Genomic DNA, 15890 nt, shown 5'->3' on the forward strand with positions numbered 1-15890 from the left:
CTTCGCGGCCTGACCATTGCCTTATACAAAGGGATAATCACCTCCTTTTCCTACTAGCAAAATTTCTGTATATCGTTGACAATGCCCCATGACCTGCTCTGGCAGCCTGTCTTGCATTGCTCAGAAAACTTGATATCTGACTGCACAATTACTCCCAGATCTTTTTCATTTTCTGCCACCCTAAGTGTAGTACCACACAGTTGGTACGTTTCTCTGGGGTTATTTCTACCCATATGCAGTACTTTACATTTGTCAATGTTAAACTTCATTTGCCGCTTGTCAGCCCATCTGCCCAAATTTTCTAGATCCTGATGCAGTAGCACACTGCCATTACTGTCATTAACAACCCTGCCAACCTTTGTATCATCTGCAAACTTCGATATTTAGCCTGATATACCTTCATCAATATCATTGATAAATATGCTTGATTTAACCTAAATGAATACTCTATCGATGCTCAAGGGGATGTAGACTGTACACAATTTCCAACACGGCCGTAAAGCCAGGTTATAGCTGTTGCACGGAGTGAATGATATATTCGAATGATTTGATAACAGAGCTTGAATGTTTTTGAATTTTTATTTATGCGCTAAGCTGCTGCAGACACTAATTTCGCTAGAAATTAAGAGTTTTTAAAAAGTAAGAGGACAGAGCTGTAGTGAAATTTAGCTAAAATTATTTAAAATTAAGAATCCAAAAGAATAGGCAAAGGGGTAAAAAAAATAGAGCTACCGAAGAGACTAACTTAACATAGAATATACTAACCAAATGCCATAGTAATCCCAGTAAGTGTAAACGGAAATTGCAAAGAAATTTAAATTAATTAATAACAGCAGAAAAATTAAATCGTATAATAATAATATCGCCTAATGTGACAAAAAATGGCCATCATTAAATTCCAAAATTAAAATACAAATACAGAGATGTCGAGTCCAGAAACATTTGAGTAAGCCGAAGTCTAAACATTGAAATATCACATATACAAAAGCAGAAGAAAGAAAAATGAAGTGTCGGCCATGAGTAGAATGCTGCTGAGACATGATAAATAAACTGCATTTCGTAAACCAGTCAAATAAGCGACGAAGCTACTTATTTGAATTGCTGCAGCAACTATGCCACCAAAGACCATAAAAGGAAAGAAGCCATAAAGCCGAACAATCCAAAAATCACAACACAAACATAAAAAGGAGGAAACTGTAGGTAAAATCCGATATACACTCAGTGATCCCTGAATTATGACCACTCCTAATGACCGCATAGCACACTATATAGAAAGCCCAACAGCCTTATACGCTAGAGCAGTGGTAATTTGCATCTGATCATGCAAGTCAAAGTGATAAAGTATCGGTTATGGGATGTAGTAAAGATATCACAGAGTTTCAAAAGGGCATGATTGTGGGAGCTCGTGCGTCGGGTTCTTCCATATCGGAAACGACATATCTTGTCGGTTGCTCAGGACCTACTGTGGATAAAGTGTACAAAGAATGGTGCCGAACGGATCAAACCACTACCCGCCGACAGAACTATACATGGTGAGCGAATAGTGCAGCGTGTTGCACGACAGGTCATTGTGCGACATTGGACATCGCAATACAATATGGAAACTGCAAGAACAATATTACAAATGATGCGCTGCACACCCAGGCGTATGGGATTCCACAACAGACGACCCAAAAGACTCCCTCTCCTCACTGCTGATCGTCACCGACGGTAATGCTGTGGTGTGTCAAGAACACATTGGTTGGACACGACTGGAAACGAGTGTGTTGGTCTGATGAGTCCAAATACCTGGTGCAACATGCCGACGGACGTCTTCGTATGTGCCGCAAGCAACGCGAGTCCATGGACGCATTGTGTATGGTCTCCACTGTCCCGGCAGATGTCGGTGCTTGCTTAATATGGCACATGTTTTGCTGGTAAGAACTAGGACCGTGGTGCGTTATGGACCAACGTTTCACTGGTGAGGTCCACCGGCAGCTTTTAGAAGACCATGTGCACCCTGCATGTTTTATTCCTTCCTGGACAGAAACGGGATTTTCCAGAACGCGCGGATAATGCGCAGAGTCATCGGGCAAGCACTGTGTTTTTTTTTTTTTTTTTTTTTTTTGTAGTTGTTGGCGCATAGGCTTCTGTGGCCATAATGCACCTCCCAAGGTTTTTGCAGTACTTTGATCCAAGCCCGAGGCGGGAATCGAACCCGCGACCTTGGGTTGCCAGGCAGGCACTTAACCCACCCGGCTAGCCCGGTCGGCAAGCACTGTGCACAATTGGTTTGAGGAACACAGTGAAGATATCACCCATCTTGATTGACATCCAAATTCGGCTGACCTGAATCCAGTTTGAACATGTGTGAAGTTTTGGAACGGGAAGTGAGGCGTATGTTCACGCAACCATCATCTATTCCAACGCTGTGAAAAGCCTTCCAAGCATCATGGTTACAGATCCCTTCGGACATTTTCAGACTTAGTGGAGTCGATGCCTATGGAAACAGTGGCAGTTATCCGTAAGAAGGGTGGCCCAACGTGATATTAGGTAGGTGGTCATAATTCAGTGATTACTCAGTAAAATATGTACAGTATATGAATGAATGCTAAGCTCAAACAGCCACGTCAAGAGTTGTAAACTATAAACTGACAAATTAATTCTTAAGTAATAAGACTATGGAGGACATTTGCCTGTTCTCTTGGATTCTTAAATTTAATTAAATTTCAAGGTTATTGTACCTCTTTCCTATGTATCGTTACACCTTTTATTGCTCTGGCATTATTACTACTATTAAAAAAAATACACATTCATGCATGCACACACACAATATATGAAAAAGAGAGGATAACTACTACTGCCTGCTTCAACTTGCATCAACATTGTGCTGTGCATGTGTTTTTATATGTTTCGGGCATGAAGAGGGCAGCACCGTACTAAGTGCGTGCTGTGAGTTTATGCATGATTTATTTTTCGTTTTATGCATTGCCATTCTTTAAGATATGTTCTTTCAGTTTCTTCATCCGGCTTTAGATTGGATTATCCCAGTATGAAGTATTGCAACTTGCTGCTGTCTTTATCCCTCAAAATCTCCGATCTCTCCCACTCTTTCCCAACGTGACTCGTTCATTGTCGTTCACGAGGTCGTGGTGACAATGTCTCAGTTAAAGATCCCGACACCCGCTACTTCAGGAAAGACCACCACGAAGGCGAAGGGAGAAATGATGAAAAGTTGAAGGAAGAGGGGGGGGGATAGAGTTCTTTACTTTTCTGGCTAATTTGTTACTTTGTGTGAAGAGAATGATACCCTGGAGTCCTGCAAACTCCGAAATGCCAGCTTTTGCCTTTTCAGCTTTGTTAGCCCGAAAATACCCTGTAAATATCAACTTCGTTTTTAGAGGAAGTGTATAAAGTTCCAATGAGCGGAGTTTCTTTCTTCTGTGTATATAATATTGTAGGGGTGTGAAGTATAGGTGCTATGGGCGGCATGTTCTGTGCTCAAAGAACCTTTCAATTTGTAGTTGATCAAACGTAAAACTCTTTCTCTCAACTTGTACGTGGTTCTGTGTTTTCATTTCTTGAATTGTGAATGAATGTTATCTAGAAAGTTGGAATTTCAGTAGCTGATTTAGAAGAACAGTATCCATGGAAATAATAGAGTCGAATGAGCTTGTAAGAGAAGTCATTAATTAACACAAGTCTCTCTTTTGGATAAAGTCAAGAGGTTTTAAAATAAGTTTTGAAATAAGCATTCCAGATGTAGTAGAAACAACCTTCCATTTGATTTGTGATTTATTAGATTTGCATAGAGAAAAATAAATAATAATACTGAGAGCGATAGAAAAGATCAGGTTTTTAAATGCAGACCTAATCATGTTTGTGATGTATCGAGAAAGATTACAACCAAGATTGCCCCCCCCCCCCCCCCGGTACAGCGTAGTTCGGCTAGAAGAGTATACACTCATGAGCCAAAACATAATCACCTACCTAATAGATTTTATCCGACAATGTAAATTTATCAGCTGTTTTTAGTTATTTAAAATGTTTAAATATTTTTACACGTATTTAAAAGTTGCCGTTTTTATAAAGGTTTTGCATATCTTTATTTCTATACATCTTGACGTAGTGACCTAATTTTTTAGGTCACTGAAATGTAAATCTTCTCTCTTATTTGACCTGGTTTTGGTGCATTATAGCCTTAGTCGCTGATGCACTAATAAAACCCAAAACAACCAACCAACAACCTGTCTAATAGCGTGTTGGGCCGCCTTTCGCCGTGATTACTGCTTGCACCTGGCGTGGCATCGAGACCGCGGAAGGTGTCTCCTCAGGTATCCTGGACTAAGTGGACAGAAGGACGGAGTTCGGCAACCGAGGTAGGCACTGGTGAATGCTGCGATCCAACGCAATATTTGATGGAATTAATGTCGGGGGAATTTGAAGGCCAGGGAAGCAAACCCACAAAATGCTTGGACATGATCCTCGAACCATTCCTGCACAAACCGGGCCTTGTGACATGGAATATTGTTGTTGTTATTTGGTTTTTAGGAGCATTAGCAACTAAGACCATATTGCTCCGGGATATGCGGTGGTCATTCCCTGACCTTTCCACATCCTCCGTATTTGGTGGTGAAGCATGTGCTACGCACTGCTGCTCCTTCCCACCTGGCTACGGAGGCGCCTGGAATATTGTCTTGTTGAAAGAGTCCAGTGTCATCTGGATACACGGTCACTGTGTAGTGCAAAAACTTGGTTCAAACAGTGCCAAGGATCTGGCTGTGAGGATGTGTTCAATGGGGTTGAGGGGACCCAGTGATGTTCGTGAAAACATTTCCAAACCATGATACCACGGCGGCCCTCGAACAGCCGATAATGCTTGCGGTTGCCGAGAAACTGACCCTCTCCTTCCTAAAGCCGCAAAGCATTCCACGTTCAAACTCCGTCAGATCATTCCCTTCCCTTTCTCCATTGCATGGGCTTCGTACTGGCGGGCACTGTCCGTGGCATCACTATATATGCTGTGCCGGTATAAAGTGGAATGTGTCTACTTTTGGAGACGAGTGGTCATAATGTTTTGGCTCATTGGCACATTGTGAATAATCAAATTACTGTATTTACAACAAATCAAAAATACATTTTATATACAACTGGGTTAATAAAATTAGAAACTTACATTCAATAGATCCAGATACAGAGTTTGGTAATCTTCAGCTGATTCTGAGCCAACATTGCATTTGGTAATGATTGGAAGTTCTAATATAGCTACTGAATTTCGCTGATTGCTTACGGAGATGCCAGTGAAGGTACTGTCGTGTTTACTACTCATTTACTAGGAGTGGCAATAAAGTTCCAGGCTGGTACAATAAAAAGAACACGAACATTGTTTTTTATTTATTCAAAGTATTCACCACCTGATTGAATCCCCTCATTATTACACCGTTATGAAAGAGTCAGCGAAGCGTCTAAAGAGATGATGTTCAGTTCCAGTTCGGCAGTTACGTTTTTCTTTACGCCCTCAACATCCTGAAAGCCCTTTCCTTTGAGGGCTGTTTTCACCTTGGGAAAGAGGAATCCTAGGCTAGGTCCTATCCCGTGGCATCCCATTTATTCTCGTGAAAATTCAGTATAGGTTCATTTCAGCTTAAGTTATCAATTGTAAATGTATCTCTGTCCAAGAGAAGATTGGCAAATTTTTTCAGGAAATTTGTAGTTTCATTGCCCTTTTTCCTTTCATAACCAACAATTTGCGTAAAACGTTTAGATTAGTATTAGCAAAGAATGTAAGAAAGCAAGCTTATACAGCATCAGCAAAAAAAAAAAAAAAAAAATCCATGTCACTTGAACCTACCCTCTAATAGTTGGTCTAGTTCTCTATCCTTTCTCACTCAATTTAAGTTTATGTCCCCCTCATGCGTGTGCATTCCGAGCAAGAGGAAAGATTGCATCTACATTAAGCCTACTAAATCAATTCAAAGCCTTAAACACCTCTGATTGAGGTGTTTAAGGCTTTGAATAGATTCACCTCGCAGGTGCCTAGTCTCCAGACGCTGAAGATCTTCCTGGTAAGGGCATGCATCCTTTTTGTTCGTCTCATTCATCTCGTTGCTCTTATCTGCACCGGTTCCAACAGGTCCACATCCTTCCTAAAATGATTCGTCAGTGTCCGAATACTTTCAGTAACACGATCTCTGTCTTGCATGTAGCGCAGTGGAGAGCGTCGCTACTCGCTCGCACTGTATGACTTCCCGAAGTCGAGAAATATTGTACTTTCCCGAAAATATGAGGATATATATATATTTTAATTATTTATTTATTATTTTTTTTATTATTATTTATTTATTTTATTTTTTTTTTTTTCACATATCTTGGCAGAATTAGTTTGGGCGGGTTTTTCCCTTGCAAAAACAAAATTTTTTTATCCCACAAAATAAGTAGTCTATAGAATATAGACAATTTACAGGCAGAAATAATCAGTTTGCTAATATAGTTACTGAGAATAAGATACCCTTTTTTTTAAAGCGTATTACACATATGAATATTTTCAACTTATATTTAAATAAATAGATTATGAAAAGGTTCTTACTGTTTTTATGGGGGATGACAAGTTTGAGAGCTCAATATATGTAGTGACATTTATTGGGCGCCTCCGTAGCCAGGTGGGCAGGAACAGCAGTGCGTAGCACACGCTTCTTGATTAGACCGGGGTTCGAGCCCGTGAGCCACCAAATACGGAGGATGCGGAAAGGTCAGGTAATGACCACCGCATATCCCCGGAGCAATATGGCCTTAGTTGCTAATGCTCCTAAAAACCAGATAACAACAACATAACAACAGTGACATTTATCAATTTGAGTATTAACGTACAGGTATTTGTATAAATGTGTTTATTTATCTTACAGTTTTTATATTTGCTTGCACCTCCTTTATAAACTCAACAAATTTGACACACCTGTTACATTTTTGCAGTCATATTTTTCAGATAATTGCAATATTTTCAGTTTTCAGTATTTTAAATTGAAATTTAAATTTCGCATATATACATATGCGCCTATTGTCCGTCGAGTTGTTAGATAAGCCCGTACGTCCCCATGTAACAGCTGTACTCCCAGTGGACAGATTTCCATGAGATTTGATATATGGGTGCTTAAAAATATGTTTAGCCATTCCAAATTTCATTAAAATCAGAAAAATACAAATCCGGCAGTTTTTTCCCCTTTTTTCTATGCAAAAAACCACCCATATGTGATGCAAGCTTTACCACCTTTTATTTTTTATTATTATTTTTTTTTATTTGTTTAATCATTTGATATTAATCATTTTACTTTACAGTTCCCTCACCTCTAATTGTCTTAATTGGTCATAACTTTTAGGATATTAACATTCTTTCGCCTTTTACAAACCACATAATACTTCTTTTTTCTACCATCCTTATCCTTCTAGTCATTTTGTGTACTTTTCATCTCCATCTGTGCAAACCTTATCAGACTTATCTATTCTAACAAACTTTTATATATATATGTGTGTGTGAAATTTTTTCCTTTTCCTCTGACCTTTTATATTCCTTTTTCAAATATAAGCCTTTAGCTTTATCTTATTTTAATTTTCAACATAGTTTTTTACACACACACACACATACACAAAAAGGCGAACCGGTTGTTGCTAGCTAGCACCGTTAGGCCTTAATACCTTCCATTCAAAATATAAATTACACAACAAACACAAATCCATAAATAAATAGCATCATTCCCCAATTCAATCAATGTTCGTATAATGTTTAATTGATAACTGTTACAATAGCACATAACTACAACACCAACCTGAAAATTGAAAGTTTATTCCTTTATAGCGCGAAAAACATAAAATTGGCAATTAAGCGTATGACAACAGTTTTTATCTCCAGAAAAACAGAAACGACCCAGATCACGATGGAATCACCACCGTTCTTGACTGAAGGCATTAAACAATGTGGCCATTTTTTTCTTGAGTTGATCGTCTCACATAAACTCTACGCTTGGATCCAAAAATATGAAATTTGGATTCATCCAGTACGTTTACCACTCTTCAGTTGTCCATGATGGCTCCTAGCCCAAGCCAATCGTTTCTTTCGATTTTCCGGTTTTAATAATGGTTTTCTGACCGCTACATGACCGTGAAGTCCTGCTTGTTTAAGACGAAGTTTTACAATGGACGTAGACATCGGAGTTTCTGTGTTCCTGTTGAACTCACCTTTGATTTCAGGTGCGGTATGTCGCCGATTAGAACATTAGTCGTTTAGAAATCCGTGTTATGGTCTTATCTTGTGCTTCTGTTGTTCACTGCGGTCGTCCTATCGTGGTTTTTCCTTTAAATGAAACATCTGGTTTTTTTCTCAATACTTCTCATGTAGTTATAATAACGCTTCTTCTTTCAACACTCAGTTCCTTATTTCTTGCCATGTTTATCAAGAAACACACAAAACTTAATTTCAGAATGACGGGTGTTCAATTTATTAATATCATTACAAAACACTGTAGAATCATCTACAATCTTCTATAATATTGAAACAATACTTCTACAAAGCGTTATTTCTAAAATCTAAAATAATCTACAACTTTCTGCCACATTCGGGAATATTCTGCACCTTTCTGGAATCTCGAATATTCTATAAATTTCTTAAATATTATATGTTTTTTTTTTTTGTTTTTTTTATACATAATAGAAAATATTTAAATAAAAATTAGTAAACAAGTTGGCTCTATTTTAATAAAAACTTTGAAAATTGAGAAAAATGAAACGTTATTTCAAAATTTTAGGCGGGAGTGTATATAGAGAGAGAAAAGGGCAAGAAGAAAAGAGACTAAAGAGGAAAAAGTATACGGGAGGAAAATAATAAATATTATAGAATTGTTAATTAAACTGAAGGACTAAGTTTTATTAACTGTTGTATAAAGTAATCTTATTAATTGATAAGGAGGGCAGTTATATTTACTTTTCGTTTTATTAATCACAGAAAACTAAAAAAATTCATTTAATTTAAGAAAAAATGTATTATGCCTGAAATGTAACGGGCTGCGTACATTAACTAAGCTGTAATTGCTTTCAACAACTAATAAAAGAATTCATGCGAACTGTGTCAAACTCATCAACCAATAGTCGTAACTTTTATGACTACACAATGTTTCTTTTTTTGGATGCTTATACATATTAGTCGCATTGGTGATGATGAGCAATCTGTCTTTCTTGCGTAATTGGTCCAGACCGTAAACGCAAAAACGGAAAGCTTTGCTAACGCCATGATGGCAAACAAAGCATACAAAGAAAGTGAAAGTCTACACTGAGCTTTACGGTGGATGTGCTGTAGTCGCTTGTTTAAACTGATGGATGCTGGGGTGGCTGGATAATTGATCTTCAAATTGCACGATATTTGGACAGCAAATACGTTCTACAGGCAGCAGTCAGGTCTGCTAAGCCAGATTGAGCGAAAGCAAACAACGGCCCAGAAGCGATAACCCTGTAGCTTGCTGACACTACCGAGATAGTTACATGTGACAGGGTGTTTAAGGAGACCGGAGAGTGACGCCAGTGTATGGTATGAACTCTGACTGGTATAGATAAGTGTGCTGGTATCACGCCAAAGGCAACCTAATGTGATGCTGCCTCTACGTGATTTCTTTAAAACAGTGTATTAGTGATTTCAGGATACGTGGTATCACCCCCCTTCCCCACCTTCATCTTTCGCAGTAACTGCAGTATTTTCTTTATATCAGTTTTTGACATAATTTCACTCACTTTTATTGAAATACGGTTGAACAATTAAAAAGGAAACATTTAAATTGCATTTCTCTAAAAAAAGAAAGCTGTTTACGTCTCCACTCATTTGACTAAATTCAGGACAGTGAGAAAAACAAACTAAACTTAGTGAGTGACCTAATTTTCTTGACAAGGTTAAGTTAGATGTGTTAAGCGTCAACGCAATTGTGGCTATGAGGCGCCAGTATATACAGTATTCTGTCTGTAAATTGCATGTATTCTGCCCCTGTGGTTAGCACAGTCGAGATAATCGCCGTCCTCCCCACACTGGATGGAAAAGACCTGAATTCGAGGTTCATCGATGACGTGAGGAATTTTATGGGCATTTTTCACAACGTGGCCAAGTTAGTCGGTCTCAAGCGCGGGCAGCATGCTTTTTTCTCCCGGAAACTCGGATTTTTCATCCAGAAAATCGACGACAAAACACGCAGTTTACACACGGTATATAACGGAGCAATATGACCTTAGTCGCTAATGCTCCTAAAACGCCCTCGTGGGTAGCACATTTGTTAGGATCGCCGTCCTACCTACACCGAGTGGAAAAGACTTGAGTTTGAGTCCCTTCAACGATGGGAGGAATCCTAAAATCCAACAACATCGTGTATTCTTTGTTCAATTTGCCTGTTTGCCGAACGAAAAACCCGAGTTTACGATGGGGAGGGGGAACATACAACCCTCATCCAAGACTAGCTAACTCAGTCACTACGTTGTAAAAGAGAGCCCATAAAAATTCCTGGTGTCGTTGGCAAGATTTAAACCCAAGCCTTTTCTGCCATGGTGTGGGGAGAATAGTGATTATATCAACTGTGCGTTCTTTACAAGGCATTGCTTTTAAGTAAAGCATGTTTTCATATTATTAGCATTAGCTTTTTTTTTCGAATGCATGAAGTACAAAGATGTGTGCACAAATAATACGTAAAGCACACATCCTTGTTCTAGTAAGGATCACTTGGATTTGACTTGCTAATAGCAGCTTCCATTGAAGCATATGATGCAAGAAAGCAAACTTATACAGTATCAGAAAAAAAAAAAAAAACCCTTCCCATTTCACCCATCTATTCACTCCAAAAGTCTGTCTAGCTCTGCCTTGAATTTATTTAGACCAGGAGTGGCCAACTTAATTTGTGATGCGATCTACTTTTATCCTTCAAAATGTGCCGCGATCTACCCACTCAAAAATTTCATTGCAAAAGGTGCACAAATCGAGGGATGGCTGTATTTTTAAAATTCATCGTGATCGACCGAAATTAAATCCGCGATCGACTCGTTGGCCACCCCTGATTTAGACTATCAACTTCCACAACGACAGATGGAAGTTTGTTCCAACAATCAACCATCCGCTAGCAAATCATGGCGCTTTCACTACGAGTTGTGCCGTGTTAATTACACAATCGAAGCTCTTTTATAGCGACTCTCTTTTTCAATGTACTAGCACGCTATAATGACCGTGTGATATGTGTCAGCCGGATTTCCCACAAGCCTAATGCTATTTTATATTCGTTATAACGACCTTGAAAGCGAACGAATTCTCTTACCACCCAAAAATTCCTTGTTACTACTCTTATTCCAATTAAGTTATGAAAATGGGAATAAGTTGATAAATTTTTATTTCCAATTCACAATTAAAGGGAGACAGTGTGCTCATTCATGAAATAATCAAGTGCTGTTGATTGCAGTTTTCCATGCTGCAGTGGTGTTATCAGTGGAGCTGACTGCAAGAAATGATGGTGAGTAATGCACTACATGTTGCGACGCCTTCGTAGCCAGGTGGATAGGAGCAATAGTGCGTAGTACACGCTTCTTGATTAGACCGGGGTTCTTGTCCGTGACCACCAAATACGGAGGATGCGGAAAGGTCAGGGAATGACCACCGCATATCCCCGGAGCAATATGGCCTTAGTTGCTAATGCTCCTAAACACCAAATAACAACAACAGCACCACATGTTATTTACATCTGAGCACAACCTTCTAAAAATCCCCCTGTAGAAATATTGGTAACTATGTCAACTAAAACTGCAGTATATTTTTTGTGTATTTTATTCAAGAACATAAAAAAAAGTGTGGCTTTTCAAGAAATCTGTATGTGATGAGAAAAAAAATGAATGCCATTTTTGAATTCAGCATACATGAATTATTATAGGACACATTCAATTAGTTAGATCCAAAAGCATTGTTGACAGTGTAATCTATGGATCAGTGCCATTAAATTCATTTTATAGACCAGTTGTCTGTGCAGCAGTGGCATGGGAATTCAATCCTGCCCCAGAGAGCACAGCTAATTCCTACATCTATTTCCTTGTTTTCGAGTAGAAATCTTATGTTTAAAAGGATTGTACGTTCCTATACATCTTTGGCCATGAATGGCCCATTGTCTCTCCCCTGTTATGTGGTACTTTTTAAAATGTTTCCACAAAAATGACATTTTTATAACAGGATGTAATGTAATGCTTTTATTTTAGTTAATAAAGATCTAAAAAAGTTTGTTGTTTGTTTGGTTTTTAGGAGCATTAGCAACTAAGCCCATATTTCTCCGGGATATGCGGTGGTCATTCCCTGACCTTTCCGCATCCTCCGTATTTCGTGGTGACGGGCTCGAACCCCGGTCTAATCAAGAAGCGTGCGCTACGCACTGCTGCTCCTTCCCACCTGGCTACGGAGGCGCCTCTAAAACAGTGTTCTGACTCATTATGGCACTGTTTATCATGAAACAATATTATATTTTTCTTTGTGTTCTGCATATAATTCCGTATAGATAAATAAATGTAATCTTCAACAAAATTATTTTCATTGTTACTTTAGGGGTAAAGAAGAGGATCTTGAAACACGATTCGAATATTTGAAAAAAAAATTGCGGAATATAATGGAACTTGAAGGTGAGTATAATACAAAGTATCTTGAGAATTTAAATATTCCAGGTTTTATCGACATTTTGCATTAGTAGCATACTTATAGTGAAGACCAACTAATGTTATGCTTCAGGAGTAAATAAATTTAAAGTGTAAAGGCCAAACGAAAATTAAATTACTCTTCACAGACTAAACAAGCTTTAAACAAATACAAACAAATACTATGGAGTCCAAGTAAATCATCAAGCATTAACAAGTATCTTCAAGTGATTATATCCAGTCCATCATAGTGCTTGTACATCACAACATAAGCATTGCAAACATCACCAATATGTAGCCTATATACAGAGACCACAGAGTTCCTCGGTATCTGTGATGGAAACAACTAATCTTAAATTATGCATGCAAAATTCTTACCAAATCATCCTGTTTAGTATTAGTAACGGCCTCCGTAGCCGAGTGGGCAGGAGCGGGAGTGCAGTAGCACACGCTCTTTGAGTAGACCGGGGTTCAAGCCCCTGACTGCTGAATACGGTAGATCTGCCAACCCGCACTGGACCAGCGTCGCAGATTATGGTCCATTTCCCTCAGCATGAATTGTTGAGGAGGCTTCCACCCTGCAGTGGGTTGATAATGGCTGCACTTTACTTTACTTTTTAGTGGCAAATGATGCAAGAAAGCAAGCTTATAGAGCATTAGCCAAAAAAAAAAAAAAAAACTACCCATCTCACCCATGCAACTGATCCTGCAATAATTTGTCTAGTTCTCCCTTGAATTTATTCAAACTATGCACTTCAACAACAACAGATGGAAGTTTGTTTGAACAGTCAAACTGCTAGCTGAATGTAAATATCCACTCATCTATCCTGCAACCATCCTTCCTCAATTGGAATTTATGATTCCTCACGTGTTTAATCAAGAGAAAGAATGCCATCGACATTGAGCTTACTCAATCCATTCAAGGACTTAAATGCCTCAATCAGATCTCCTCACAGTCACTGCTGTGAGGAGATCTGATTGAGGCATTTAAGGCTCAACCAGATGCTGCATTTGGTTGAGCTGAAGCCTTTCTTGGTAAGAGCACCCTTTTGTTCCCTTCACTAATCCTGTTTCCCTTCTTTGCACCCGTTCCGGAAGATCTACATCTTTCTTAAAATGAGGCCTCCAGACCTGTTTACAGTATTCAAGATGCAGCCTAGCCATGGCCTTGTACAAAAGGATAATCACCTCTTTATTCCTGCTAGCAAAGTTCCTATATATATCATTGACAAAACCCCATGAGCCATCCTGGCAGCCTGTCTGCAGTGCTTAGAGAACTTCATATCTGACTGTGCAGTTACCCCCAGGTCTTTTTCATTTTTCACCTCCCCAAATGTAGTACCACGCAGTTGGTATGTTAATCTGGGATTACTGCTATCCATATGTAGTACCTTGCATTTGTCGATCTTCAACTGTCAATTTTCAGCCCATCAGCCTAATTTTTTTCTAGATCTTGTTGCAGTGGTTTACCTTGATTACTATTGTTAACTACCCTACTCTTCCTGGTGCATTAAAATTTGGCACCATTAAAACCAAAAATAATCATCACCATCATAACCACCTTATCAACCTTTGTATCATATGCAAACTTAGATGTTAAGCCTGATATGCTTTCAGCATTATCATTGATAAATATTAAAAACAAGAATGGACCCATCATTGAATCCTCGCAAACTGCACTAATAACATTAGCCCATGAAGAGCAGTGCCCACTGATAATGACTCTCTGTCTTCTCCCACTCAACCATCCCTTTATCCATAGCAGTAACTTGCCCTTAATTCCATATTGCTCCAGTTGGTACAGCAGCAGTATTTTAAAATGTGCAACAGTATCAAAAGCTTTCCAGAAATCCAATTGCTGTATATGATATCAAAATTATTTTTTGCATCCAGTTCTTGTGTGACTGCATCATAGTATCCCATCAGATTGGTGAGACAAAGCACCCCCTTAACAAATCCAGTTATACTTCTGTGACTGCAGTATGTATAATTGCATTCCTTTCTAGATGGTACTGCATTATTTTCCTTGGAACAGACAGGAAACTAACAGATCTGTAATTATTTTTTTCTCACTTTATGATCGTCCGTTGTGAATTGGGGAAATTTTCACACGTCTCTAGGCCATAGGGACTTCCCATAAATTCAAGAATGATCTCATAATTATGGTTAAGGTTTGCTTAACTCCCGGCCTTTGCTGCCTCCCTTAATATAATTGGATAGACCCCATCCGCCCAGGCACCTTTTTTTAATGTTAAGCTTCAGCAATTGCTTCCCTATCGGTTATCATAAAATCGTTTAGCTCCCCGTTAGATTTTGATGAACTTCTGGCATTCCCATTCCTAATGAATTCCTCATGCATTAATGTAGATGCAAAATACCTATTCAGTTTTTCAGCAACCTGAGCATGATCACCAACTGTTAAACCATTGTTAAATGGACCAATGTGATTCAACCCCTTGTACTGTTAATATAAGCATAGAATTCTTTTCTGTTCTTTGCTAGAGACTTCTCGTAATCTGCCTTAGCTTGATTAACTTCCTTTGTGGTTTTATTACAGACTAGTTTATATCTATCATACACTTCTGTATCACCTGTTAATTTATATGCATCCCACACATTTTTCTTCTCTGTCACAAATCTCATCAGTTCTTTTGACATCCATTTAGGTCTAAGCCTTGAATAGGCTAAGAAACTACTAGGATTTTCACACCAAAAGAAATATCTTTTGGTGTGAAAATCCTAGTAGTTTCTATGATTATTTCCCCGAATGCTTTCCATTTAGAATTTGCTGTTTCAAAATGAGTCTTATCAGTAAAGCATCCTCTACATAACAGACTCCATGAAATGCTCTACAGACCTTTTAAAAACACATGAACCTACCATTCCAATCTTTACCTGATACAAGATATTTTATCTGACCTCCAGAGAAGTCGAAAGGACATCCATTTCATTTGGATACTCTGGATCCAGTCATCCATGTGTTGGGCACTGACGTCTACCACCTAAACATCATTGCTGACCAGGTACACCCTTTCATGGCAACGGTCTTCCCCTCCTGGCGGTGCCTGCTGTCTTTCAGCATGCGCCATGCCACACCGCCCGGATTGTTCGACTCTGGTTCGCAGAACATGAGGAAGACTTCCAGGTATTGCCCTGGCCTCCAAATTCCCCAGACATCAATCGCATCGAGCATTTGTGTTTTGTATTGGAACAGCAACTCCGATCTGCGGCGT

General features: G+C 38.9%; 1 protein-coding gene across 3 annotated transcripts in view; it reads left to right on the top strand.

Annotated features, from left to right (window-relative positions):
• Ehbp1 (Eps15 homology domain containing protein-binding protein 1) overlaps positions 1-15890 on the top strand; it is a 524539-nt gene that overhangs the window by 398659 nt on the left and 109990 nt on the right. For all 3 annotated transcript variants that reach the window (XM_090376583.1, XM_090376585.1, XM_090376584.1), the window contains one exon: positions 12572-12645. In XM_090376583.1, the coding sequence (XP_090232709.1) occupies positions 12572-12645 (74 nt within the window). The remainder of the gene's footprint in view (positions 1-12571; positions 12646-15890) is intronic.

The sequence above is a fragment of the Mastigoproctus giganteus genome, chromosome 6 (assembly GCF_048544385.1).
Source record: "Mastigoproctus giganteus isolate SK-2022 chromosome 6, ASM4854438v1, whole genome shotgun sequence".
In the NCBI taxonomy this organism is placed as follows: Eukaryota; Metazoa; Arthropoda; class Arachnida; order Uropygi; family Thelyphonidae; genus Mastigoproctus; species Mastigoproctus giganteus.